This window comes from Nomascus leucogenys, chromosome 13, assembly GCF_006542625.1.
Source record: "Nomascus leucogenys isolate Asia chromosome 13, Asia_NLE_v1, whole genome shotgun sequence".
NCBI lineage: Eukaryota > Metazoa > Chordata > Mammalia > Primates > Hylobatidae > Nomascus > Nomascus leucogenys.
The window spans coordinates 92,089,722-92,117,016 of record NC_044393.1 but is presented as its reverse complement, the minus strand read 5'-3'; the positions used below and the strand labels follow the sequence as shown (position 1 = coordinate 92,117,016).

Here is a 27,295-nt window from a genome sequence, read left to right as displayed (position 1 = left end):
ATGCATGACTTGTGCCTGTGGGCTCTGTGTGTCCAGCCAAGATGCCCCTATCTGATAGGAAGGGGAAATGGAGGCCAGAGGCAAAGAGGTCATATTCCTGGTGGACTGATGAGGGCAGGGAGCCAGACTGAGGGGCTGCTTTTCCTTCATCATACTCAGTTGAATCTCCACCATGTTGTTTGAAGCAGGAAGTGATTTGGTTGCATGGTCTACTTTAGCCTGAGATTCTCCTTTTGATTTTTCTTATGGAATCATCCCCAAATCCATGAAAGTTCATTTTCTTATACTAGTATAACTAGTAGAAGGATAAGAAATTCTATGAATCTGATAAACATATCACACCAAGGAATTAAAGTTTAACATAATGATCAACATAGTTCAACTTTGTCCAACTCACTAAGTAGAGGGGAAAGTAAGTAGAAGTTTAGTCAACCTAAACCCAACACACACGCATTTTGTGTTACTCCATATATCCACCCCAACATCCTCTTTGCTTCTCTTCTCTTTAGAGAAACATCCAGGCTTGGCAAGAACCCCTTCTTCACCAAAATGTCCATGGCTCCATTTCCATCTGCTAGATACTCCTTTCTCCATATTCTGTCTGCTACACGTCCATGTCTCCTAAGGACCTGCTGGCTTCTTTCTGGATCTTAGTACTTTGCTCTTGTCAAGGGACAGAGTCCTGTTTCAGTGTTCTCCTCTCCACTTAAAGAACTGGAATCTGTCATTTCTTTTCCTCCTTTTTGGCAAATCATTATAGACCTGGAGACCAGCTTTGTCACATTTATGCAAGGAGACCTTGCATTTAGGAACAAATCCAGGAAAAGGTGGAGTCCAGGAGCATGTTTCTACTTTTTCCTTACTTAGAGAAACCTGCAGGTCTTGTAGGTCCCAGCCCCAGTGTATGACACAGATCTTAATGAGATAGAGAGCACTGTTTCCAATGAGACCAATTGTATGAGTTAGTGGTCAGCACAACCTTGTAACCCCAGTAAAGACCAGGGCCATAGCCCCTCTCTTGCAGCTCAGGCATCTTATCCAAAGCTTATCCCACAGCTATTGATTAAGCCCACATCTCTGCCCATGCTTTTCATTTAGGAGAAAAGGATGCCAATGATAAACTTAGCATAGAAAAATGAATTAAAATACAAGTAGTAATAAGACATGAATGCAGTAACCCCCACAATAGGATCTGAATAGGAAAAGAGTGAGACTAAGAGACACCTTTAGTGAGAATACCCAGAACGTGTCCCCTTTGGAGTGGTAAAATAATCCCTAGGGGCACAATATTGATTTCTGGGTTGGGAGATGTGTCCCCCTTGGAAGATTTTCTGCAACAAGGAGAAAGTGGTGGCTTACATGTCTTCCTGAGCTTTGCTGGTCCCCAGCCTCAGGCAGAGAACCAGGAGCAGGGCAACAAGACAGGACTTGAAGAGCATGCATGCTGGAGAAATTTGATGCCCAGAGAACTGTGCACCCATGCACCCAAATTATTCTTCATAACTACAGCAAGAGGACATTGTGACATTTGGGCAGGCCACTCAACCAAAATCATCAGACCTTGGAACTTCCCTAATTACCACCATGAATTTTTTTCTTGGAGAAATGTCAACATTCAGCTGGAATTTTAAATTGGAATGGAGTGAGGAAAGAATTAATTCAGTTGTTTTCCCTTGTTTGCCAATATCAGATTAGAACGTTCCTGGAACAGCAGGATGGATTCTGCCTTAAGTTTTCTAAACAGGTTCTTTTTCACTTCTATTTCCCTATCCTTGCTCTGGGTCTGTAGGATCTATGAAATGTATATTCTTATCTTTTTGTCCTCTAGATGACATGGTGTCTTATCTTTCTACCAATGCCAGTTACTTCAACTCTAAATTTTACTCTAGTTGAGTGAATGACTTGACACTAATGTTTCTACTCAGCCCTCCTGGTTTGCATCTTCAGGTACAATGAGTCTTCTGTAAGAAACTGTAAGAAATGATAGCCCTGTATAGGGTATAGAGTATGTTTCATGAGAATTCAAGCCTCAGAAATAGGAAAAAATCAGATGAGAAGAGGGTAGACCAGATATTTTTGGTATCTATTTCTTAAGATACTGTCAGTAAGCAAGACCTTTCTGTGTATTGGCCCCTCTAAGGGGGCTTGGGTTTAAATTATATGTGTGGGAGCTGCAATCCTGAAGCTTCCTAGGAAAGGTCCTGTTGTCCCAGGTCTCCGTTTTTCTAGCTTTGGTTACTGCTCAGACTGCTTCTTCCTCTTGCAGGAAATTCAGATGTTGGGGCAGATGTCAGACTCCATCTTTGAAGGACCCTGTGATCATCTCTAGTCATCTGCAGGAGAACATGTGGTCTTAAGAACGTCTTAGAAAGCTAAGACGACTAGAGAACCCATGGAATTGCCCACCTAACATCCAAGTGGGAGAACCATGTCAGATGGCGAGGTGAAGTCCAAGAGTGGATGAGTTGGGACAGCTGTGCTCTTACCCCTGTAGAGTCTTCCCAGAGAACTAGGGTGCTGAAACTAACAAGGTCCTTGAGATGCCTTAAGGTGACAGCAAGACCAGGGAGGGCTGCTTCCATCCATTGATTTTGAATTTTCTGCAAGATTCACCAGGCATTGAGAGGGCCAGCTCCCAAATACCAGGTGCTATGCAGCAGGTCTTTTCTTACTTGGATTACTCTGCTATTCATCCCTATGTTTTTCAAAACTCATTAAACTAATTTCTCTTCTCCTTTCCTCCTTCCCTTCCTTCCATTCATTTATACTTATTCAAAAATATTATTATTATTATTTTTGAGATGGAGTCATGCTCTGTCGCCTGGGCTGGAGTGCACTAGTGTGCCTGCCACCACGCCTGGCTAATTTTTGTTTTTTTAGTAGAGACAGGGTTTCACCATCCTGGCCAGTCTGGTCTCAAACTCCTGACCTGGTGATTTCACTCGCCTCGGCCTCCCAAAGTGCTGGGATTACAGGCATGAGCCACTGCGCCCGACCTAGTATTTCTTTACATCAGTGTACAGTTATACAATAAATACTATTATGTTCTTTAATTTCCATCACAAAATTTATCATATAATGTTCTATGACTCACTAATTTCATTTAACACTGTGATTGAAGAAATTTCAATTTAGTACATCAGAATGCCTTCAATCTTTTTAAAGCCATGTGTATTTATTCAGTTGTGTATATGAACCAGAATTAATTTAAGCAGTTTTTTTTATTGGTAGACACTGACTCTTTCCAAACTTTTACAATTGCAAATAAGCTGTAATGAATAACCTTTTTCATACATAATTTTGCATGCTCATAGGTTTATCCGTAGGATAAATTCCCAGAATTAGAATTGCTGGACTAAGGAGAAATCTACTTGCAAATTTGATGGGTTTTGCCAGGTTGGTCTTTGCAGTGTTATACTAGTTTTGCACACCTATGAGAAATGTTTGAAAGACCTATTTTCCCACAGTCTCAGCAACAGAAAGCATTATTATTTTTATGTGTCTTTTTTCAATTAGGTGAAAAACATTTCAGTGTAGTTTAGATTTTCACAGTTCTGATTAAGAGCGAAGTCAAGTATCTTCTCATATGCTCAGGTGATTTTTTTTTTCTTTCAGTTAGACTTTTGGCTGTGCCGTCTCAAGTTGGTTTTAGAAATTTGTTCCAAGACAGACATAACTGATTCAAAGCAATATTTCAATATTCTTTAAATAAAGCTTACTAATATGGAAATGATCAATTTTATTGTTTCAAATAAGATTGTTAATTATTTGGCCTGTTTTAATATGTTCACAACATCTGTAAGATTTAAGAGTCTTAAATACTCATAAATTACATTCTTATAAATTATGCAAGGAATGAAGAAAAAATGTGAAAACTACTGAGTTCACATATTGTATGAGTTAAAGTAAATAATTAAGTACAGAATTTTCTTGAAGGTTTTTAATATTTAAAGACATTTTTATCTGTATTTTCACTGACATAAACTCCAGATTAGCAGTTTTTTTTTTTCCAGCACTTTGAGGATATCATCCTATTTTTTTCTGGCTCACATTGTTTCTGTTTTTCAAGTCAGCTATCGGTCTTATTGCTGACCATTCAAAAATAAAATGGTGCACATGATATGATGTGTTAAATGCAATTTTCTTTGCATTTATCCTGGTTCAAGTTTGAGTTCTTTTTATATTTGTGGTTTGATGTCTTTTGTCAGTTTAGGAAAATTCTAAGTCATCATATCTTCCAATATTACTTCTTTTCCAATCACTGTCACTTCTCCTTTTGAGAAGCTTATTGCAAGTCTTTTGTCCCTCTTCCAATTATCCCTTATGTCTCTAACTCTATTTTCTGTGTTATTCATCTTTCTTTTATTTGTAATTAACTGTATAGTTCACTCCCTGGCTTTGTCTGAGTTGCTATTAAAAACCGTTTATTGGGTTCTTAATTGCAGTTATTGTATTTTTCAGTTTTAGCATTTCTCATTAATTTTTGGGTTAACTTTATTTTTTATAAAATCAAATAATGAAATAATGTATAGAGGACTACTACTTGAAAAATAGAAGTCATCTATGCCTTAATTCTAACAGATGATCACAGTAATTAATTTCTTACAAATCCTTCCAGAAGTTTCCCATATATCTATTTCTTGAGTCATTGTCCATTCACCCAGAAATGAAAGTCATCACTAGTTATCTCTCCTTATGATTCTACAGTAGTCATTGATTTATTCAATATTCTTTGCTCCATCTCTATCACTTTTATGTCTTGGATGAATAAAAGTTAAGGTTTTCTCTCTCCTAGTAACTGTTTTATATTTGAGGTTTTTTATTTGTTTTCCTTTTTCCTGTATTTTGTTTTTTTTTTTTTTTTGACAGACGATCACTCTATAGCCCAGGCTGGAATGCAGTGGCATGATCTTGGCTCCCTGCAACCTCTGCCTCCTGGGTTCAAGCGATTCTCCTGCCTCAGCCTCCCAAGTAGCTGGGACTACAGGTGTGTGCCACCATGCCCGGCTAATTTTTGTATTTTTAGTAGAGACGGGGCTTCACTATGTTGGCCAGGCTGGTCTCGAATTCCTGACCTAAAGTGATCCTCCCGCCTCAGCCTCCCAAAGTGCTGGGATTACAGGTGTGAGCCACCGTGCCTAGCACTGACATTGTTTTTTGTTTATCCTAAACTCCTCAGTTTTCTTCTTTCCAGGCCTCTCCATATACAGATGCTATTTAATGTTGCTCCCAACAAATGTAAACACATTTTATTACAGGAGTTACTTTGGAAAAACTTGATTTCTTTCACAAATATTCCCTGTCACACCCACTCAGTAAACTTTCCCCTGAAATGGAAAATGTCTGGCTGAGAGCTATAGGAAGCAAATGATAATACAGGGTGAAACTAGCTGTTATCAATTCTGTAGCAGGACTGTCAACCTTACAAAATTTAACTCATTATGATGCATTTCTCAGCCTTAATTAATTCACATAATTAAACAAAGCATTTATTGGGCAACTGTTATATTTGCGGAGCATTTGAAGGCTTTACATGTTATTCTAAAAGGATGAAAACGTATTGACCAGGCAACCATGACAGGCATAGTCTCTTATTTGGAACAAGGAAGAGTCAAAGTGCCCAAGGTTGTTGTTGTTGTTTCTCCACAACCTACTGAGTAGCTAGAACTTCAAGTGTGTGCCACTATACCTGGCTGAATTTGTTATTTTTTTACCAGTTTTTTTTTTATTTTTGTTTTTCTTTATTTCTTCTTAAAAAAAAAAAAAACCCAGAATGCATGTGCAGAACGTGCAGGTTTGCTACATAGGTATGCGTGTGCCATGGTGCTTTGCTGTACCTATTGACCCCTCCTCTAAGTTCCTTCCCCTCACTGAACCTATTGACCCATCCCATAAGTTCCCTGTCTAATATGGTAGCCACTGGCTACATGTAGCCATTGAGTTTCAGAAATGAGGCTAGCCTGACTTAGGTGTTTTGTAAGAATAAAGCACCCAACAGATTTCAAAGACTTACTAAGAATAAATGAATGTAAACTATTTCATTAACAATTTAAAAATATTAATTAGATCTTATAAATAAATTTAGGATATATTCAGCTAAATAAAATATATTATTAACTTAATTTCACCTGTTTCCCTTTTCGTTTTATTTAAATGTGGCTATCAAAATTACATATGTAGCTTAAAATATATTTCAATGAATATTTCTACTGAACAATCTACTCTAGGTAATCAAAAATTCTAGGCTGGGCATGGGTGGCTCACGCTTGTAATCCCAGCACTTTGGGAGGTAGAAGCAGGAGGATCAATTGAGGACAGGAGTTTGAGACCACCCTAGGCAACATAGTGAGGCCCCCGCTGCCCAATCTCTACAAAAAGCTTTTTTAAAAAATTAGCCAAGTTGGGTGGGGCTTGCCTGTAGTCTCAGCTACTCTGGAGGCTGAGGTGTGAGGATCACTTGAGCCCAGGAGGTTGTGGCTGCAGTGAGCCGTTATCACACCACTGCACTGCAGCCTGGGTAAAAGAGTGAGACACTGTCTCAAAAAACAAAACAAAAGAAAACAAAACAAAAAATCTAGGTGGATATAGATGTTCACATAATTCACAGAGGAAATAAAATTTGCAATTTTGAAATGCTTTCTGGTAGACGCTTTGCGGGGGCTTAAAGGAGACTGTCGGGAAGTATGTGCAAGTAGTATAGAAGTTAGGAGCATGGGCTTGGTGCAGTGGCTCACGCCTGTAATCCAGCACTTTGGGAGGCTGAGGCAGGCGGATCACGAGGTCAGGAGACTGAGACCATCCTCGCTAACACGGTGAAACTCCGTCTCTACTAAAAATACAAAAAATTAGCCGGGCATAGTGGCAGGTGCCTGTAGTCCCAGCTACTTGGGAGGCTGAGGCAGGAGAATGGCGTGAACCCGGGAGGGGGAGCTTGCAGTGAGCCGAGATCGCCCCACTGCACTCCAGCCTGGGCGACAGAGCGAGACTCCATCTCAAAAAATAAAAAAAAATAAAAATAAAATAAATAAATAAAAATAAAAAGAAGTTAGGAGCATGGTCTCTCCAGGCTACCTGTGTAGTTCGAATCTTGGCTCTGCCACTTGCTGGCTATGTGCAAATTAATTACCTTCTCTTATCTCAGTTTTCCCATAAATAAAGATAAGAATAACATGTACATGTTTATTTTCTATTTCCCGGGAACAATATAAGCATTTTAAGAACAGGATAAAAAATTCCTGATTTACTTCTGTAAAACCAAGTGCTGAAAGCAGGTAATGGCACATGTAGGTACTTGATAAATATTTATTGAGTGAATAAATATTTAATGTCTGTTATTGTTTTAAATAGGGCATGTGATAAAGCATGTAAATAAAATTATTCACATTTTTATACGTGTTAAGCATATAATCAATTGATATGGACACAAGACAGAGAAATACTGGGTAGAAGAGGGTGGTTCCCTGGCAAAGGCCCCACCCTCGAACCTGGAAACCTGTGGCCCTAAATGAGAACAGGCATTCCTGTTTTTGCACCCAAAAAATTGCCTTTTGGCCCACCATGCCCCCATCTGGTACCCATATAAATGCTGAACCCCAGGCTCCAGAAGGAGACGAGCAGATGAGCAGACGAATGGCAGGATAGCACAGCAGAGGAGAGAAGGGAAGGAGTGTCTGAACGTAGGGAGGAGTTCGGCTGGGGATGGATGGAGAATCAGCCACTGGACAGCCAAACTCCAGAGGAAGATCATCTTCCCACTCCATCCCTGGCCGGCTCCCCATCCTTCCCACTGAGAGCCACCTCCACCACCCAATAAAACCCCGCATTCACCATCCTTCAAGTTCATGTGTGACCCGATTCTTGCGGGATGCTGGACAAGAACTTGGGATACAGAAAGCTGTCACACTAGCCCTCTGCCCTTGCAAAAAGGCAGAGGGTCCACTGAGCTGGTTAACACTTAAGCTGTCCGTAGACAGCAAGGCTAAAAGAGCGCACTTTAACACGCCTGCTTGCGCTCCTGCACCTGTCCGTCTGTGTGCTCCTCCTCCTCTAAGGGGTTTGAGCAGCTGAACAGATGAGCGACACCCGTGTTGCATGTCCTGCGACAGAGGTCAGGTAACTCTCCTGTTTCACAATGTTACAATCCTAATTAATATAAAAATGATCTTTTCCAATGATTGTATTTTCGTGCCCTGGATTTTGATTCTTATTTAGGATCACTGGCCTAGGGGATGTGGTCCCACTTTCTCGTCCAGATTCACTCGGCCTCTCCTGATTTTGCTCCTGTCCTCTTGCCAGATCTGCTTCTAACTCTTCCATGTATACTTAATCCTGCCCAATATGAAAGTGTTTGCCTGCCCTGAGCAAGCCACTGTTTCATGCTTTGGGCTTTGGTGCCTGCTGTCCTATCTACCAGAATGCCCTCTGGCCACTTTGTGCACCTGATCCTTGCTCATATTCCACTTCTATGGGCTGGCCTTCTGGGATGAAGCCCCTCAGGGCTCCCTCTGCCCCTTTACTCCTCTATTATGCCTGAGCTCAGGCAGAGCTGCACGGGACCCTGATATCCCTGAGTGTCACAATCCATTGAAAACAAGCAACAGAGTAGCATAGAATGCTACTGCTCATTTAGGGGGCCATGGACTCCATCCCTGACTCTGCTGCATGCAACAGGACTCCTGTCTTCTGGGATCTGAGCTGTTGCTGGAGGGCAGTGGGATGGAGAGAGGCCAAGCAACAGGGAGGCTTGGTGCCTGCCCTGGCTCTGCCACTCCTGTGCTGTGAACTTTAGGGCCACTGCTTTTCGTCTCTGTGAGCATAGCTCCTCTTCCCAGTTTCTTCTTCTCTCCCTCTTCATAACAATGGGCAGTGAGAACCCGTACAATCTCCTCAGTAAAGGTTCTTTGAAAGACGAATGTTCTAGAAATTTCAGGTAATCTGGAGTTCTTCAGGAGCAGATTTTGGAGATACAACAGAACATGGAGAAGCATGTTAAGAAGTTTATTTTATAGACCACAGCAGAAATTCCAGCCAAGTTTCCTTAGAGGAAATCACCTGGGTGTGGCAAACAGACAGGGTTTCCATTATTCTACCTCTAGGGTTTCAATAGTATAAAACCGGTTGCTTTTCATGGGGATTACAGCATCATTATCAGGGCAGATGCCTAACTCCCGAATAACATCAACAACGGCTGCAATTTGCACAGTTCCTGAAAAAGACAGGGACAGAGATCGTCTCTCAGACACCCGGCCACGTCCTGTCTTTTCTACTCATATCAGGCATCTGCCCCCTGGAGTTCAGTTTCCCCAAATCCTTTGCAAATTTGTCTCCGTATCAACTTTTTGCACACAATGCCTCTGTCTTAGAACCTGGGTGCCTTCCCCATCTGCTCTCCCCATGCTCTTCCCTCCCTCCCTTCTGTCCTTCTGCCCTGAGGTCCTGGTCCTGCTCGGTTGGCAGCCATGTTTCTGTTTATAGTTTCTCCTCCCTGGTGGCTGGTGGGTAATTCCCTCCTTGGACAACTTCTGTACTTACTGTTGGTGTAAAAGTCCCAGTAAAAGGTTTTTGGATTGTTGTTACATAGGCAGGCAGTATACTTATAGTTAAATCCACCTTCCAGAGGGACGCTGCTAATGAGGTAAGTTTTAACCTGGTGAGGAGAAGGTGGGAGGGGGAATTCATTGTTATTTTGGGGAATGGGTAAGGGAGGGAAAAATAAGAGAGGGAGAGCCCGGAGGAGAAGATTGGGGGTGGAGGTGGGCCCAGGGCAAGGGGGAGTCTACTGTTGTAGTATCATTTCAGGAGCCAAAGTCTAGGTCAGAAGGTTTTTCCCTCCCAATGCCCTCAAACTCCTGCCTTAGCAGTGTGGAGAAGCTCAGGAGGAGATAGGGGCGCAAGTGAACCCACAGGGCAAGGAGAGCTCATCCAGGGCAGCTGTCCAGCTGGGGAGCAGTCTTGCCTTCGTCACCAGCCAGAGGTTTCAGGAATCAGCCTGCAATCACATTTACTTTGAGACCTGGTGAGACAGCAGCCTGGCCACTTGCGTGTAGGAGCCAATGTCAGGCCTTGTCAGAGCTGTGACCAAGCCCCAGCTGTGCTCCTCTCTGACTTGGTGACCTTTGGTGATGAGAGTTAGGCCTCTCACTCTCACTTTCCTCAGGTGTGAGGTAGAAACAATTAACTACCAAACCTGGCTGTTAGATAAGCAAGTGACATCTTGAATGTAAATTTATTTTTAACTTGAGTGCTTTGCAATTCAAGATCCCAGATTATTGTATATATAAATTTCAGTGGAGTCAGAAGATTTTGTCCAGTTAACGTTTAACACAGCAGTTTTATCCTGGGGTCCATAGACCCAGAGGGATCTGTGGATAGCATTCAGTGAGTCTGTGAACTCAGGCAGGGGAAAAATATGCATCTTTATTACTAACCTCTAATTGAAATTCAGCATTCCTTCAGTTATGAATGTCGTCAAGGAACCACAGTGCCATTAGCAGTATGTGTGATTTTATCACGAGAAGAAACATAGATATGTACATATCATTGCACGGATTCAGAGGTCTGAAACACAGCCTGAATGCACTACCTTGAATGTATGGCAGTTATCAGACTGGCTCATGGTCATCACTGAGGCCCAGTGCTGGTCTGCCCACCTCCTGCAGCTTGCTCAGCTACCTGGCAACTCAGCACCAAGTAGCCGTTCAGACCCAAACAGTAAATTCAGGTGTTCTCACCCTTGGAGTTTTACTCAGAATGCCTTGGAGAATCCTGGCGTTTCTTTGGAGAAGCCTACCTGTGCCTTGTTTCCTTTTTTTTTTTTTTTTTTAAGAGACAGCGTCTCACTCTGTTGCCCAGGCTGGAGTACAATGGTGCGAACGCGGCTCACTGCAACCTCTGCCTCCCAGGTTCAAGTGATTCTTCTGCCTCAGCCTCCTGAGTAGCTGGGATTACAGGTGGGTGCTACCAGCCCTGGCTCATTTTTGTATTTTTAGTAGAGACGGGCTTTCACCATGTTGGCCAAGCTGGTCTCGAACTCCTGACCTCAGGTGATCTGCCCACTTTGGCCTCCCAAAGTGCTGGGATCACAGGCACGAGCCACTGTGCCCGGCCTTGTTCACCTTTCTGTTAAATTAGCAACAACATGTCGTCATGAATCAGAATTTACACCACTTGTACAATAAAAGATCAGAATCCATTGCATGCCTAGCATGGCACGTGGGGCGTGTTGCCAAAGACCAGTGTAGTTTAATGTACTTCTTCAAGCTAAGTAACAACATCCATCACACAGATAATGTGTTCATAAAATAAAATTCAACTCTTCTATATTTTAAATGTATTGCTTTCCCAGCTAATGTGTGGATAAAGAAACACATATCTTACTGCATCACAAATTTATTTTTTACAAGTTAGTCACTGTTACTCAATGTGGTAGTTTCTCTCTGTAATCCAATGCACTTTATACATTTAGAAGCAATTTTCTGATAAATGTTTCATAAACTTCATGAAACCAACAAAATGGCCTGTAGCACAAAAATGTTTAAGCATTGTGTTTTGCCACAAGTTTCCTTCAGCTTTAAAGGATTATGCAGTCTTTATATTCAAATATATGATTGTAGGTATATTCTATTCTAATTCTAAAATAAATAAATATGAGCCTAAACCTCACTTTTTCAAAAATTCAGTTACAGAAAACATTATAAATGATAAAAAATGAGGATTAGGTGGTAAGAATTTTACAGTTATATAAATATATTTTAATAAAAATTTAAAAATAGTTATACTTTGAAAAATGAAGCCACAAATAAAAATTTATTGACTAGAATTAACAAAATTTCCTTTCCCATAAATTATTTCTAGTTTGCAAAGTCAGTTAGTCTAAGGACTTCTTATTCTTTTAGTTGTGCTTAGGTGGGTTTTGAAAAGATTGCTTTCTTTTAGAGTACTAGCGTGATTCTTAAAAGCATACTTTTATTAATCACAAAAGCACAAAATTATGTCACATGTCATTTTATTGATTCAAACATATCTTATTATATCTACCACTACCATTAACTATTACCACCAGAAACCACCATTTTCACAAACATTTTATGTACACATTCTGTACATGTTCTTCTCATTCTCACCTGTGCTTGTGATAAACAAAATACAAAGTTGAAAAATTATGATTCAGCCTTGCTCCTACCCCAAATTAGTGTACATGTTTCAGATTCTCGGACTGAAAATAGAAAAATTTGACAAAGCAGCTGTGATATTCTTTGCTCATTGACGAGGAATTTTTCTTTACAGGTGTGGGGATATTTCTAGAATGCAGTTGACTGAATAGCAATCTTCATACTCTCAATGTTGTTTTACATGTAATCATTGTCCTTAAGTCTCATTTGAATTAGGAAATTTATGTTGTAAGGAAATACTTGTGCTGCCTGATAGAGGGTGTCCTTCACGAAGGGTCTGGGGAGGGAGTAGGGGAGACGGGAGATGCATGGATCTTGGCCCTAAAACAAAGGTAGTGGGGGCAGTTTGCATGCTTGTGACACCGGAGATCAATGACTAGGAAAAGGACATACAACCAGTGTCCCAGGGAAGAGTCACTGTGGATTAATAACTGCATAAGTCTCTTTGATGTCTGGCCCTTGGCAGCTAGACAGGAGGGATAATGCTCTAATCCCAAGCTGCTCAAAAATGTGGTCCTTTGGGCACAGCCTTGATGTACCTTGGGCATCTGTTAAAACCCAGAAGTTCTAATCTCTCCCCAGACCTGCTGAATGAAACTCTGAATTTTAACAAGATCCCCGAGTAAGTTTTAGGCACATTACCATTTGAAAACCTCCGACCTTGTTCAGAGATTGGACTTCTGAACTTGGGGAAAAGGAAGAGATGAGTACGAGCTCCTTGTCAGGGTGGGGAGCCTGGAACAAGAGCCCACTTCTGGTGACCCAGAGCAAAGGAGCAGAAGAAGGCAAGAGGACAGTAGAGTCGCTCAGTGCTTACTGGAGAGGAGGAGTCATATCCTGCATGTCCTCTTCTGCCCACCCACCTCAACCTATGGTGTGGAGTTGCTGCTTTCTCTTCTGAGAACTCCCCTCCCTCCATCCTAAACTAAACATGCTCAGGACCTTAGAAGGACTCTAACCGCTTCTCTACTAGCTCTTACACTTTTTTCTTTTTCCCTCTTTGTCACTCCTTTTCCTTCTTCCTTTCTTTCTTATTTATCCTAGACTTCTCTGGATTCGAATTTCTTCGTCTGGAAAATGAGAAGTCATCTGTCCCAAGCTCCCACAGTTGTTCTGAGTCTCAAGTAGCATAACATAAGTGAGAATGCTTCATTAAGTACACTGTACATTATTAAAGCAAGAGATTAAATTATATTTATAATAAAGGAGTTGAATTATTTTTTGAAGTCCCGCCCCCAGTCCTCTACTTACCACCATGCATTCTTTCAATTCTGTTCGAACTGCAAGCGTTGCAGTGACTTCTTCATTTGGGCGTACTGACTTGGGGATGTCAAAATCCTTTATTATGATCTTCCGACTGATTGTGGGAAGAGAGAATCAGAACACCAAGATCAGAGACCAATCTTTGAGTGAGAGGGGGAGCCATGAACAGGGCAAGGGGCACAAGATGGGCAAGGGAGGGAAATTATGGGGCTTGGATCAATTGTTCAACATCAGAATCCCCTGGAATTTTCATGTGTTGATTGGATTGGTTACTTCGCACAGATTGAATTTTGTTTAATAAAACAACTAGGACACTTTAAGATTCCTTAAAGAACTGAAAGTAGAACTACCATTTGATCCAGCAATCCCACTACTGGGTATCTACCCAGAGGAAAAGAAGTCATTATTTAGAAAAGATACTTGCACATGCATGTTTATAGTAGCACAATTCACAATTGCAAAATCATGGAACCAACCCAAATGCCCATCAATGAATGAGCATCTTCTTCCCTTCCATTGACCAAAAACAAGTTTTTAAGAAGAAAAAATGTACAATACCACATGCCACTTCCTGATAACATCCTACAGGCTCTGGTGGTTGTCTACTGAGTAGGAGGTCTCAAGTCATTATTAGGAGAAAACTTACTAGGAACAGAATCACATTAAACCAGCAAACCTCTTGATCAGGGAAATGCAAATCAAAACCACAATGCGATACCACCTTACTCCTACAAGAATGGCCATAATAAAAAAATCATAAAACAGTAGATGTTGGCGTGGATGCAGTGATCAGGGGACACTTCTGTACTGCTGGTGGGAATGTAAACTGCTACAACCACTATGGAAAACAGTGTGGAGATTCGTTAAAGAACTAAAAATAGAACCACCATTTGATCCAGCAATCCCACTACTGGGTATCTACCCAAGGGAAAAGAAGTCATTATTCAAAAAAGATACTTGCACACACATGTTTATAGCAGCACAATTCACAATTATAAAATTGTGGAACCAACCCAGATGCCCATCAATCAACGAGTGGATAAAGAAACTGTGATATATATATATATATATATATATATATATATGATGGAATACTACTACTCAGCCATAATAAGGAATGAATTAACAGCATTTGCAGTGACCTGTATGAGATTGGAGACTATTATTCTAAGTGAAGTAACTCAGTAATGGAAAACCAAACATTGTATGTTCTCACTGATATGTGGGAGCTAAGCTATGAGGACTCAAAGGCATAAGAATGATACAATGGACTTTGGGGACTTGGGGGGAAGAGTGGGAGAGGGGTGAGGGCTAAAAGACTACAAATATGGTGCAGTGTATACTGCTTGGGTGGTGGGTGCACCAAAATCTTATCACCACTAAAAAACTTACTCATGTAACCAAATACCACTTGTACCCCAGTAACTTATGGAAAAATAAAATAAAATAATAAAAAATTTAAAAAACCCAGCAAACATCTCAATGCACTGAAGGTATTTGTAGGAGCATCTTTGAAGATCCTCCTTCTTTGGTCCCTACATAGGGTTTAGGAATTTGTATTTATTTAGCTCCTTAGGAAATTTGGACATATGGCCATGTTTGGGAACTTTAGATACTACTCTACATTTAGACCATACACTGCAATCTGAAAAGGAAAGGAAATGGAGACAAAGAAAATAGTCAAATATTCTTCTTCAGTCAATGAGGACTGGGTTCGGGGCCAGGAGAGTTATTTTCTCTTCCCTAGAAACTCCCGGCTATGGACCTTTGTTATTGTTTGGGACAGAAGGGAATTGAGATTCTTAGCCCACAGTGTCTCACAGCCCCCATTTTCTTGGGGCAAACATCTTAGAGAGATTCTATTTTTTGGTGCCAATTGCTGTAGTGCCCAGTGCTCAGGAAAAGGGTATAAATACCTAAGCAACTTCAAAATCTCTCCCATTTGTATATGAGTTTCAGATTGATAAGATGACCAGCTTAGTTCAAGTGACTAACCATCTCAGTTTACCCAGGACTGAGGTCTTTTCCAGAATGGGTTGTGGAGGTGGCGGGGGAGGGCAGAGTTTCAATGCTACAACCAGGAAAGTCCTGGGCAAATCAGGATGGTTGATAACCTAATTAGCATAGCTTATTTGAATACCTTCTGCCCTTCAGGGCTAAGGGGACTGTCATCTGGCGGGAATGGGGTGGGATCTGAACCTGTCCCCACGCAGGTTTTCTTGGGACACTTGCCTCCATTTACATTAGCTTGTCAAAATCCTGAACAGTTTCCTCCAGGACAGGATATCTGACCATGCCATAGAGAGTACCTCCAAGATCACAACCCAGAAACCCAGCATTATAAACCCTACTGCTAGAGAGAAAACTCCCTAGATTGGGTATCGCTGCTTTTTCCCAGATCCCTGGCTCCATTTTCTACTTTATTTTACTTCCTCCAATTTTTCTGCTTCCTTAACACATGTGTTCTCAATAAGTTGACTTCTGAACCTGTGCTCTCAGGTCCCAATATACGTGAGAGCAAGAGGTCCTCATATTCATCTTCAGACTTCAGGTTAGGAAGAATGTCTAACTGCCAGTCTAGCTCAATCTCAGACCACAGGGCAGTGGCCAGGGCCTCTGGTCCTTTAGCCAGTCCTGCCAAAGCTGCCCTAAGCTGCCGTTGGAACTCACAGACCTGTTATGCTTCTCCTCTAGGAGGCAAGGTGTGAGAAGGTAAAGTTTACTGAGCAGAAATCTGAACAACGGTATAAATTATGAACAAGATGTGGATCAGCATGTTAGATGAAGACTAACTACTAATTCGAGCCTGTAGGTACATTTGGAGCTTTATTTCCACTGGCAATGCAGAAACACCCAGCAAAAATGTGAGAGGAGTTGGTGGGGCTTCCTAAGAGGACAAGAAGTGGAACCTGGCAGGAGGTCCATGGGAGTTCCTGGGACTAGAGTTCTGGGAAGTTGAAAGAAATTCTCAGAAAGAGATATGTAGATTTCCAGACTGGGAGAGGAGCCCTCCCTGCAATTTTTTTTTTGTGGGGAAGAGAAGGGCATGGCTCACGTGTTGTCCTGAGCTTTGTTGGCCCCCAACTGCAGGCAGAGAACCAGGAGCAGGGTGGCAGGGCTGGCCCTGAACAGGAGCTGGAGCAAGCGCATGCTGGAGAAAACAGAAGGCGATGTGTCCCAGAGAAGTGGTGTCCCAGGTGCCCAGCACACTTCTTATATACAGATTGATCAAGGAAGTGCAAGAGCTGCCAGGGAGATCCATGAGGTGAATCACCCATTCACCCTCTCCATTCGTGATCTTTCCTTGTTGACCCAAAGTTTGTTTGCAGGAAAAGCAACACTCAGCTAGAATGTCAGCATTTGAGAGAGGGGTCAGATTGTTCTTCCTTATTTTTTCAGTGTCAAAGTTTCTCAAAATGGATGGGACCTCAAAAGATACACCAGTTTTTCCCGAGTTTACAGATTTCAGTTTTCTTTTCCCTCCTAATTTGCCTGTCTGAAGTGCTATGTGTAGTCTTAGCTTCAGTCACTGCTCCCCTGGTCTCTGAAAGCAGAGAACCCAGCTGTGGTGGCAGGTTTCAGACCACAGGCATAGAACATCTTTGCGTGATCAAATTATAGTGAGTTCAAGAGGCAATGCTACTCAAAACATTTCTTGGAGGGCTAGGATGATCAGGACTTCCCTAGCAGTCACTACCCATCATGAGGTGGAAGAGCTAGAGAAGACCTGAGCTGCTCTACATGATGGGGAAGTGAGTTCAAGACACTGGGTGATGTAAAGATGTTTATTGTCGTTGAGTCCTTCTTAATTTCAGGTGTGGTTGCAATATACCACAGATGCCTAAGATCCCCAGCTGCCCCACAATCCCCAAGGCCGGGTGATATTTTAATTCTAGACAATTCCTGTAAATAGCTGGCACCCCCAAATCAGACTTCTTGGCACCAAAGAGCTGGCTCATTTTCTTCTTGACATGGCCACTTTCTTACACTTGCCTCATGCGTAAGCCACACAGGAAGACCCATAGTGGAAAGGACTCCTTCCATGAGAATGGAGCCCACATTATGTCCAGTAGATACCCAGGTTGTAGCATTCCTCTCCTTGGGATGATGGGGAGACTTGCTCTTGCTGACACTGGCATTGTGCTGTTTCTCCTTATGAAATTAAATCTGCTCCTTAACCTATGACTTACAACACTATGGGATTTGTTTCTATCCTTTGCATGGCAGACAGCTGCCCAGGAAGAGCCTCTCTGGCAAGAGAGTGGAAATCAGACTTCTAGGAGTTACTGCCTCTGTATGTTGCTTTAGCCAGGATTCAGAGCTAAAGTTCAAGTGTGTGCTTCTGCTTTCTGGATGTATCTCTCAAAATTGCTCTGTGTGTTTATTTGACTCTTGCATCTACTTTCTCTTTCCTTTGAATTGGACACCATTCATGTCATTGCTCACTTAAAACTTCAGCTGTTCTCATGATCACGTGCTTTCTTCCCTGTTTATGTCCTATCCACTCAAGAACACTGCTTGTGAGGGTCACAATGACCTTCCTTTGTAAGCCTTTTCCCACAATTAAATTGTCTTTACACCTGGTCCTTCTCATTTGCATAATTTCCATTTGAAGCATATCCTAGCTAGACTGACCAAGGCAGGCATAAGGCAGAAGAATCTAGGAAGTGTCTGTGTGGGAAAATGCAGGAAAAGTTCTTTGCTTGGCTCTTTGAAGGCATAGCCTTGTCCTTGAGGATGCAATTCCAGCACTCCCAAAAGGCAGTGTCCAGAGGAAGGCAGATGACAATGGGTTAAGAGCATCTATTGAAGGTAATGAGGCTGTTCTTCTGTGAGCCAGCAGGAAACTGCAATACCCACAACTCTTCAGTGTACAGGACAATTTTTTTTTTTTTTTTTTTGAGACAGAATCTCACTCAGCCAGGCTGGAGTGCAGTGGCATGATCTCAGCTCACTGCAACCTCCACCTCCCGGGTTCAGGAAATTCTCATGCCTCAGCCACCCGAGCAGTGGGGATTATAGGCAGGTGTCACCATACCCGGCTAATTTTTGTATTTTTGGTAGAGATGGGTTTCACCATGTTGGCCAGGCTGATCTTACATTCCTGACCTCAAGTGATCCGCCTGCCTCGGCCTCCCAAATTGCTGGGATTACAGGTGTGAGCCACTGTGCCTGGCCTAGAACAAGTCTTATTCAGGCCATGACTGCTGTGATGGTTACTTTTGTTAGCTTAGCTAGGCATGGTGCCCACTTTTTGGAAAAACAACAGTTTAGAAGTTGCCGTAAAGTTTTTGTTTGTTTGCTTGTTTTAAATGTGATTAACATTTAAATCAGCAAAATTTGAGTAAAACAGATTACCTCCATAATATGGGTCAGACTCATTGGATCACTTGAAAACCTTAAGAGAAAAGCTTGAGGTCCCTTGAAGAAGATTAGGGAGAAAAAGAAACCATAATTATTATGCCATAAAGAATGAACAAGTCTAGGTTTAAGAAATCAAATAAAGGTTGATAAAATCAGATTGTAAACAATTCAGGAAGCTTACAGAAGAGAACGTGTATAGTCCCATAGGGAAAGAGTTAGAATATAGGTGAAGCTTGCCACAGGCTGTTTGCAAAGAGAAAGATAATCTTAGTCCTGACAGGGCTCATGAGAAAAAGATAAGGAATGAACAGAGAGGGAGTTGTAGACACCAACACACATGAAGCATATGCTGTGTGCATTACACTGCTCTAAACATTTTAACATATATTAGCTCAATCTTTATTACAATGCTGTGAGGGTGGTTGCCATTTTTATTCCATTTTACAAGGGGAGAAACAGAGACCCAGGAAATAAATATCTAACCCAGACCATATAGCCAGTATATGGCAGTCAACTTTGCAAGCAGGTTTTGTGGAATCTGAGTTTTGATTTACAGTATCTGAGAACCTCTTTTCGAAATAGAATCCAAACTTACAAATGTAAACTATAGGTACAGGATCTTGGAGGAGGCACCCATAAGTAGGAAGCCCTGAGGCTTCATGCCATTAACTTAATGGCGAGTACACCTTTGGATGGGGCCAGAATTTCCACGCTGGCAGTCTGGCCCTGGAACATGACCCTTTAACCACTGCACTGCCTACTGGTGAGAACAAGTTGCAAAGTTAGTAACTGGCAGAGTTAGGGGTTCAAAATCAAGTAGTCTGATACCAGAGTTTATGTCCTTAAACACTTGTCTAGTCTATTTATTGATGTAGCAACAGTTTAAAGTTGAGAAAAGGAAACTCACAGAGGTTTTAATAAGTTGTTCAAGTCACAGAGCCAACAAATAACAAAGGTATTGAAGTTTGGCTTGGCCATATGACTAAGCCAAACCATTGGAATCCAGATAGAAGTGAATCCGGAGTTGGCACTTAGAGTGACTACTCTATATTTCCTCTTACTTAATAAAAGCATAATTGGCACAAGACTTGTACAAGGGCATCTGATGCATACTGAAGATGTAATGAGTTGTTTCTTAGAGGAAGTTATATCCAAGCAAAATCTCTCAGAGGTGAGAGAAGCTGGAGTGTGACTCTTTTCTTAGAAACTCTGTCATCTTTAATGTCATTTCTTTCTTTCTTCCTCTTTTTTTTGGCAGAGTTGCACTCTTGTCACTCAGGCTGGAGTGCAGTGGCGCAATCTCAGCTCACCTCAACCTCCACCTCCTAAGTTCAAGTGATTCTCCTGTCTCAGCCTCCTGAATAACTGGGATTACAGGCACCTGCCACCACGCCTAGCTAATTTTTTTATTTTTAGTAGAGACGGGGTTTCAGCACGTTGTCCAGGCTGGCCTCAAACTCCTGACCTCAGGTGATCCGCCCCCCTCGGCCTCCCAAAAGGCTGGGATTACAGGCGTTAGCCACCATGCCTGGCCTTTAGTGTCATTTCTAAGGTCACCCTGGTGATGTAGGGGCCAAGGGATAACTTTTTTTCTGCCTTCTGAAGTTTCGCTGAAAAATAAACTGACAAAAAGTAGATTAATAGGAGAAATGGCATACAAGTTTATTAATGTGCATGGGAGAGAATGATTACCTCCAACTCCTCAGTGGGAGTACAGAAGCTCATGTACCATCTTGAGGTTACAGAAAGAATGAGGTCTTGGAGCATGGCCAAAACCAGGTTATGGTAGTAAATCAGGTTACAGTGGTGCTACAGGTTATGGGAGGGGAGAAGAGGAAGACTGGCTAGCAAAGGTGGTCTTGCTATTGTCGACCAAAAGAGTTAAACTCTGTAAAATATTTTAGGAGATTTATTCTAAGCCATATGTGAGTGATCATGGCCTGTGACACAGCCCTCAGGAGGTCCTGAGAACATGTGCCCAAGGAGGTGGGGGTACAGCTTGGTTTATATATTTTAAGGGAGGCATGAGACATCCATCAAATACATTTAAGAAGGACATTGGTTTGGTTCAGAAAGGGCAACTCAACGGGCAGGGGCAGGGGGAGGGGTCTAGGCTATAGGTAAATTTAAGCATTTTCTGTTTGACAATTGGTTGAGTTTATCTGAAGACCTGGGGTGAATAGAAAGAACATGTTCAGGTTAAGATAAAGGATTGTGGAGATCAAGTTTTATTGTGCAGAAGAAGCTCTCAGATAGCAGACTTCAGAGATAGCAGGTTGCAAAATGTTTCTTATCGGACTTAAAAGGGTGCCTGGCTCGTAGGTGATTATCTCCTGGATCTGGAAAGGAAGGAAGGAAAAGAAAGGAGTAAGAGGATTCTCTATAGAATATGGATTTTTCCCACAAGAGACTTTGCAGGGCAATATCAAGGCATGGCAAGGAAATGTATTTGGGGGTAAAACATTTTGATTTTCTTCCTTGTTATGCCAGAATTAGATTGGAAAGTAAGTCACGATATACAGGGTTAAAATAAAACCCATCTGATGAGCATTTATGGTCTCCAGACCCCTTAGATAGGAATTTGGCCAAGATTAAAACAAACAAATACACACACACAAAAACAGAGCTTAGTCCTCACTATGCAGGTGAAATCTCACAGGTAGTAGCCCTCAGAGAGAACAGGTAAATGTTTCTTTCAGACCTTTAAAGGTATCAGACTCTCAGTTAATCTTTCCTAGATCTGCAAGGGAGGACCTCAGAAAAAGCCTGTTGCATCAATGCAGATTCTCTAGAGACACAAATCTCCCCACAAAAGACAGCTTTGCAGCACTGCTTCTGTTTGCAGATCCTCTAACAGCCATCTCAAAGCATGTCAAAGGAGTATATTTTTGGGTGAAATAGTTTTGTTTTCTTCAGGTATTAGTATTCAGCTCTTAAGAGGTGAAAGAGAGAATGGAGAATTATGGAGGGTTTTATTTATTTTTTTCTCTTTGAAGAATTTATTTATTTATTTATTTATTTATTTTTATTATTATTATACTTTAGGTTTTAGGGTACATGTGCACAATGTGCAGGTTTGTTACATATGTATCCATGTGCCATGATGATTTCCTGCACCCATTAACTCGTCATTTAGCATTAGGTATATCTCCTAATGCTGTCCCTCCCCCCTCCCCCCACCCCACAACAGTCCCTGGAATGTGATGTTCCCCTTCCTGTGTCCATGAGTTCTCATTGTTCAATTCCCACCTATGAGTGAGAACATGCGGTGTTTGGTTTTTTGTCCTTGCGATAGTTTACTGAGAATGATGTTTTCCAGTTTCATCCATGTCCCTACAAAGGACACGAACTCATCATTTTTTATGGCTGCATAGTATTCCATGGTGTATATGTGCCACATTTTCTTAATCCAGTCTATCGTTGTTGGACATTTGGGTTGGTTCCAACTCTCTGCTATTGTGAATAGTGCCGCAATAAACATACGTGTGCATGTGTCTTTATAGCAGCATGATTTATAGTCCTTTGGGTATATACCCAGTAATGGGATGGCTGGGTCAGATGGTATTTCTAGTTCTAGATCCCTGGGGAATCGCCACACTGACTTCCACAATGGTTGAACTAGTTTACAGTCCCACCAACAGTGTAAAAGTGTTCCTATTTCTCCACATCCTCTCCAGCACCTGTTGTTTCCTGCTTTTTTAATGATGGCCATTCTAACTGGTGTGAGATGGTATCTCACTGTGGTTTTGATTTGCATTTCTCTGATGGCCAGTGATGATGAGCATTTCCTCATGTGTTTTTTGGCTGCATAAATGTCTTCTTTTGAGAAGTGCCTGTTCATGTCCTTTGCCCACTTTTTGATGGGGTTGTTTGTTTTTTTCTTGTAAATTTGTTTGAGTTCCTTGTAGATTCTGGATATTAGCCCTTTGTCAGATGAGTAGGTTGCAACAATTTTCTCCCATTCTGTAGGTTGCCTGTTCACTCTGATGGTAGTTTCTTTTGCTGTGCAGAAGCTCTTTAGTTTAATTAGATCCCATTTGTCAATTTTGGCTTTTGTTGCCATTGCTTTTGGTGTTTTAGACATGAAGTCCTTGCCCATGCCTATGTCCTGAATGGTATTGCCTAGGTTTTCTTGTAGGATTTTAATGGTTTTAGGTCTAACATTTAAGTCTTTAATCCATCTTGAATTAATTTTTGTATAAGGTGTAAGGAAGGGATCCAGTTTCAGCTTTCTACATATGGCTAGCCAGTTTTCCCAGCACCATTTATTAAATAGGGAATCCTTTCCCCATTTCTTGTTTTTGTCAGGTTTGTCAAAGATCAGATAGTTGTAGATATGCGGCATCATTTCTGAGGGTTCTGTTCTGTTCCATTGATCTATATCTCTGTTGTGGTACCAGTACCATGCTGTTTTGGTTACTGTAGCCTTGTAGTATAGTTTGAAGTCAGGTAGCGTGATGCCTCCAGCTTTGTTCTTTTGGCTTAGGATTGACTTGGCGATGCGGGCTCTTTTTTGGTTCCATATGAACTTTAAAGTAGTTTTTTCCAATTCTGTGAAGAAAGTCATTGGTAGCTTGATGGGGATGGCATTGAATCTATAAATTACCTTGGGCAGTATGGCCATTTTCACGATATTGATTCTTCCAACCCATGAGCATGGAATGTTCTTCCATTTGTTTGTATCCTCTTTTATTTCATTGAGCAGTGGTTTGTAGTTCTCCTTGAAGAGGTCCTTCACATCCCTTGTAAGTTGGATTCCTAGGTATTTTATCCTCTTTGAAGCAACTGTGAATGGGAGTTCACTCATGATTTGGCTCTCTGTTTGTCTGTGATTGGTGTACAAGAATGCTTGTGATTTTTGTACATTGATTTTGTATCCTGAGACTTTGCTGAAGTTGCTAATCAGCTTAAGGAGATTTTGGGCTGAGACAATGGGATTTTCTAGATATACAATCATGTCATCTGCAAACAGGGACAGTTTGACTTCCTCTTTTCCTAATTGAATACCCTTTATTTCCTTCTCCTGCCTGATTGCCCTGGCCAGAACTTCCAGCACTATGTTGAATAGGAGCGGTGAGAGAGGGCATCCCTGTCTTGTGCCAGTTTTCAGAGGGAATACTTCCAGTTTTTGCCCATTCAGTATGATATTGGCTGTGGGTTTGTCGTATATAGCTCTTATTATTTTGAGATACGTCCCATCAATACCTAATTTATTGAGAGTTTTTAGCATGAAGGGTTGTTGAATTTTGTCAAAGGCCTTTTCTGCATCTATTGAGATAATCATGTGGTTTTTGTCTTTGGTTCTGTTTATATGCTGGATTACATTTATTGATTTGCATATGTTGAACCAGCCTTGCATCCCAGGGATGAAGCCCACTTGATCGTGGTGTATAAGCTTTTTGATGTGCTGCTGGATTTGGTTTACCAGTATTTTATTGAGGATTTTTGCATCAATGTTCATCAAGGATATTGGTCTAAAATTCTCTTTTTTGGTTATGTCTCTGCCTGGCTTTGGTATGAGGACAATGCTGGCTTCATAGAATGTGTTAGGGAGGATTCCCTCTTTTTCTATCGATTGGAATAGTTTCAGAAGGAATGGTACCAGTTCCTCCGTATACCTCTGGTAGAATTCAGCTGTGAATCCATCAGGTCCTGGACTCTTTTTGGTTGGTAAGCTATTGATTATTGCCACAATTTCAGAACCTGTTATTGGTCTATTCAGAGATTCGACTTCTTCCTGATTTAGTCTTGGGAGGGTGTATTTGTCGAGGAATTTATCCATTTCTTCCAGATTTTCTAGTTTATTTGCATAAAGGTGTTTGTAGTATTCTCTGATGGTAGATTGTATTTCTGTGGGATCGGTGGTGATATCCCCTTTTTCATTTTTTATTGCATCTATTTGATTCTTCTCTCTTTTCTTCTTTATTAGTCTTGCTAGTGGTCTATCAATTTTGTTGATCTTCTCAAAAAACCAGCTCCTGGATTCATTAATTTTTTGAAGGGTTTTTTGTGTCTCTATTTCCTTCAGTTCTGCTCTGATTTTAGTTATTTCTAGCCTTCTGCTAGCTTTTGCATGTGTTTGCTCTTGCTCTTCTAGTTCTTTTAATTGTGATGTTAGGGTGTCAATTTTGGATCTTTCCTGCTTTCTCTTGTGGGCATATAGTGCTATAAATTTCCCTCTACACACTGCTTTGAATGTGTCCCAGAGATTCTGGTATGTTGTGTGTTTGTCCTCGTTGGTTTCAAAGAACATCTTTATTTCTGCCTTCATTTCATTATGTACCCAATAGTCATTCAGGAGCAGGTTGTTCAGTTTCCATGTAGTTGAGCGGTTTTGAGTGAGTTTTTTAATCCTGAGTTCTAGTTTGATTGCACTGTGGTCTGAGAGACAGTTTGTTATAATTTCTGTTCTTTTACATTTGCTGAGGAGAGCTTTACTTCCAACTATGTGGTCAATTTTGGAATAGGTGTGGTGTGGTGCTGAAAAAAATGTATATTCTGTTGATTTGGGGTGGAGAGTTCTGTAGATGTCTATTAGGTCTACTTTGTTTAGAGCTGAGTTCAATTCCTGGATATGCTTGTTAACTTTCTGTCTCGATGATCTGTCTAATGTTGACAGTGGGGTGTTAAAATCTCCCATTATTATTGTGTGGGAGTTTAAGTCCCTTTGTAGGTCACTCAGGACTTGCTTTATGAATCTGGGTGCTCCTGTGTTGGGTGCATATATATTTAGGATAGTTAGCTCTTCTTGTTGAATTGATCCCTTTACCATTATGTAATGGCCTTCTTTGTCTCTTTTGATCTTTGTTGGTTTAAAGTCTATTTTATCAGAGACTAGGATTGCAACCCCTGCCTTTTTTTGTTTTCCATTTGCTTGATAGATCTTCCTCCATCCCTTTATTTTGAGTCTATGTGTGTCTCTGCACATGAGATGGGTTTCCTGAATACAGCACACTGATGGGTCCTGACTCCTTATCCAGTTTGCCAGTCTGTGTCTTTTAATTGGAGCATTTAGTCCATTTACATTTAAAGTTAATATTGTTATGTGTGAATCTGATCCTGTCATTATAATGTTAGTTGGTTATTTTGCTCATTAGTTGATGCAGTTTCTTCCTAGCCTCGATAGTCTTTACAATTTGGCATGATTTTGGAGTGGCTGGTGCCGGTTGTTCCTTTCCATGTTTAGTGCTTCCTTCAGGAGCTCTTTTAGGGCAGGCCTGGTGGTGACAAAATCACTCAGCGTTTGCTTGTCTGTAAAGTATTTTATTTCTCCTTCACTTATGAAGCTTAGTTTGGCTGGATATGAAATTCTGGATTGAAAATTCTTTTCTTTAAGAATGTTGAATATCAGCCCCCACTCTCTTCTGGCTTGTAGAGTTTCTGCCGAGAGATCAGCTGTTAGTCTGATGGGCTTCCCTTTGTGGGTAACCCGACCTTTCTCTCTGGCTGCCCTTAACATTTTTTCCTTCATTTCAACTTTGGTGAATCTGACAATTATGTGTCTTGGAGTTGCTCTTCTCGAGGAGTATCTTTGTGGTGTTCTCTGTATTTCCTGAATCTGAATGTTGGCCTGCCTTGCTAGATTGGGGAAGTTCTCCTGGATAATATCTTGCAGAGTGTTTTCCAACTTGGTTCCATTCTCCCTGTCATTTTCAGGTACACCAATCAGACGTAGGTTTGGTTGTTTCACGTGGTCCCATATTTCTTGGAGGCTTTGTTCATTTCTTTTTATTCTTTTTTCTCTAGACTTCCCTTCTCCCTTCATTTCATTCATTTCATCTTCCATCAGCAATACCCTTTCTTCCAGTTGATCGCATCTGCTACTGAGGCTTCTGCAATCTTCACGTAGTTCTCGAAACTTGGCTTTCAGCTCCATCATCTCCTTTAAGCCCTTCTCTCCATTGGTTATTCTAGTTATCCATTCTTCTAATTTTTTTTCAAAGTTTTTAACTTCTTTGCTATTGTTTTGAATTTCCTCCCGTAGCTCAGAGTAGTTTGATCGTCTGAAGCCTTCTTCTCTCAACTCGTCAAAGTCATCCTGCATCCAGCTTTGTTCCGTTGCTGGTGAGGAACTGCGTTCCTTTGGAGGAGGAGAGGTGCTCTGCTTTTTAGAGTTTCCAGTTTTTCTGCTCTGTTTTTTCCCCATCTTTGCGGTTTTATCTACCTTTGGTCTTCGATGATGGTGATGTACAGATGGGTTTTTGGTGTGGATGTCCTTTCTGTTTGTTAGTTTTCCTTCTACCAGACAGGACCCTCAGCTGCAGGTCTGTTGGAGTTTACTAGAGGTCCACTCCAGATCCTGTTGGGCTGGGTGTCAGCAGTGGTGGCTGCAGAACAGCGGATTTTTGTGAGACCACAAATTCAGCTGTCTGATAGTTCCTCTGGAAGTTTTGTCTCAGAGGAGTACCCGGCCGAGTGAGGTGTCAGTCTGTCCCTACTGGGGGGGTGCCTCCGAGTTAGGCTGCTCAGGGGTGAGGGACCCACTTTAGGAGGCAGTC

General features: G+C 41.5%; 1 protein-coding gene across 1 annotated transcript; it reads right to left on the bottom strand.

Moving 5' to 3' along the window:
* Window positions 1–8,977: 8,977 nt before the first annotated feature.
* PIP (prolactin induced protein) lies at window positions 8,978–16,617 on the bottom strand. The gene is made up of 4 exons (XM_003270852.4): window positions 16,489–16,617; window positions 13,422–13,527; window positions 9,532–9,646; window positions 8,978–9,205 (listed from the first exon to the last, which is right to left on the bottom strand). Exons 1-4 carry the CDS (start codon window positions 16,581–16,583, stop codon window positions 9,081–9,083), a joined length of 441 nt encoding a protein of 146 aa, XP_003270900.1. The 5' UTR covers window positions 16,584–16,617; the 3' UTR covers window positions 8,978–9,080.
* Window positions 16,618–27,295: the final 10,678 nt, after the last annotated feature.

Bases quoted from the DNA above. Each gene is read 5' to 3' on its own strand.
- PIP (XM_003270852.4), bottom strand. From the start codon at position 16,583: ATGCGCTTGCTCCAGCTCCTGTTCAGGGCCAGCCCTGCCACCCTGCTC. The intron at 13,528-16,488 runs GTGAGCCATGCC...TCCCACAATCAG, and splicing joins AACAAAGCTCAGGACAACAC to TCGGAAGATCATAATAAAGG. The intron at 9,206-9,531 runs GTAAGTACAGAA...TGTCTTTTTCAG, and splicing joins CTGGGACTTTTACACCAACA to GAACTGTGCAAATTGCAGCC.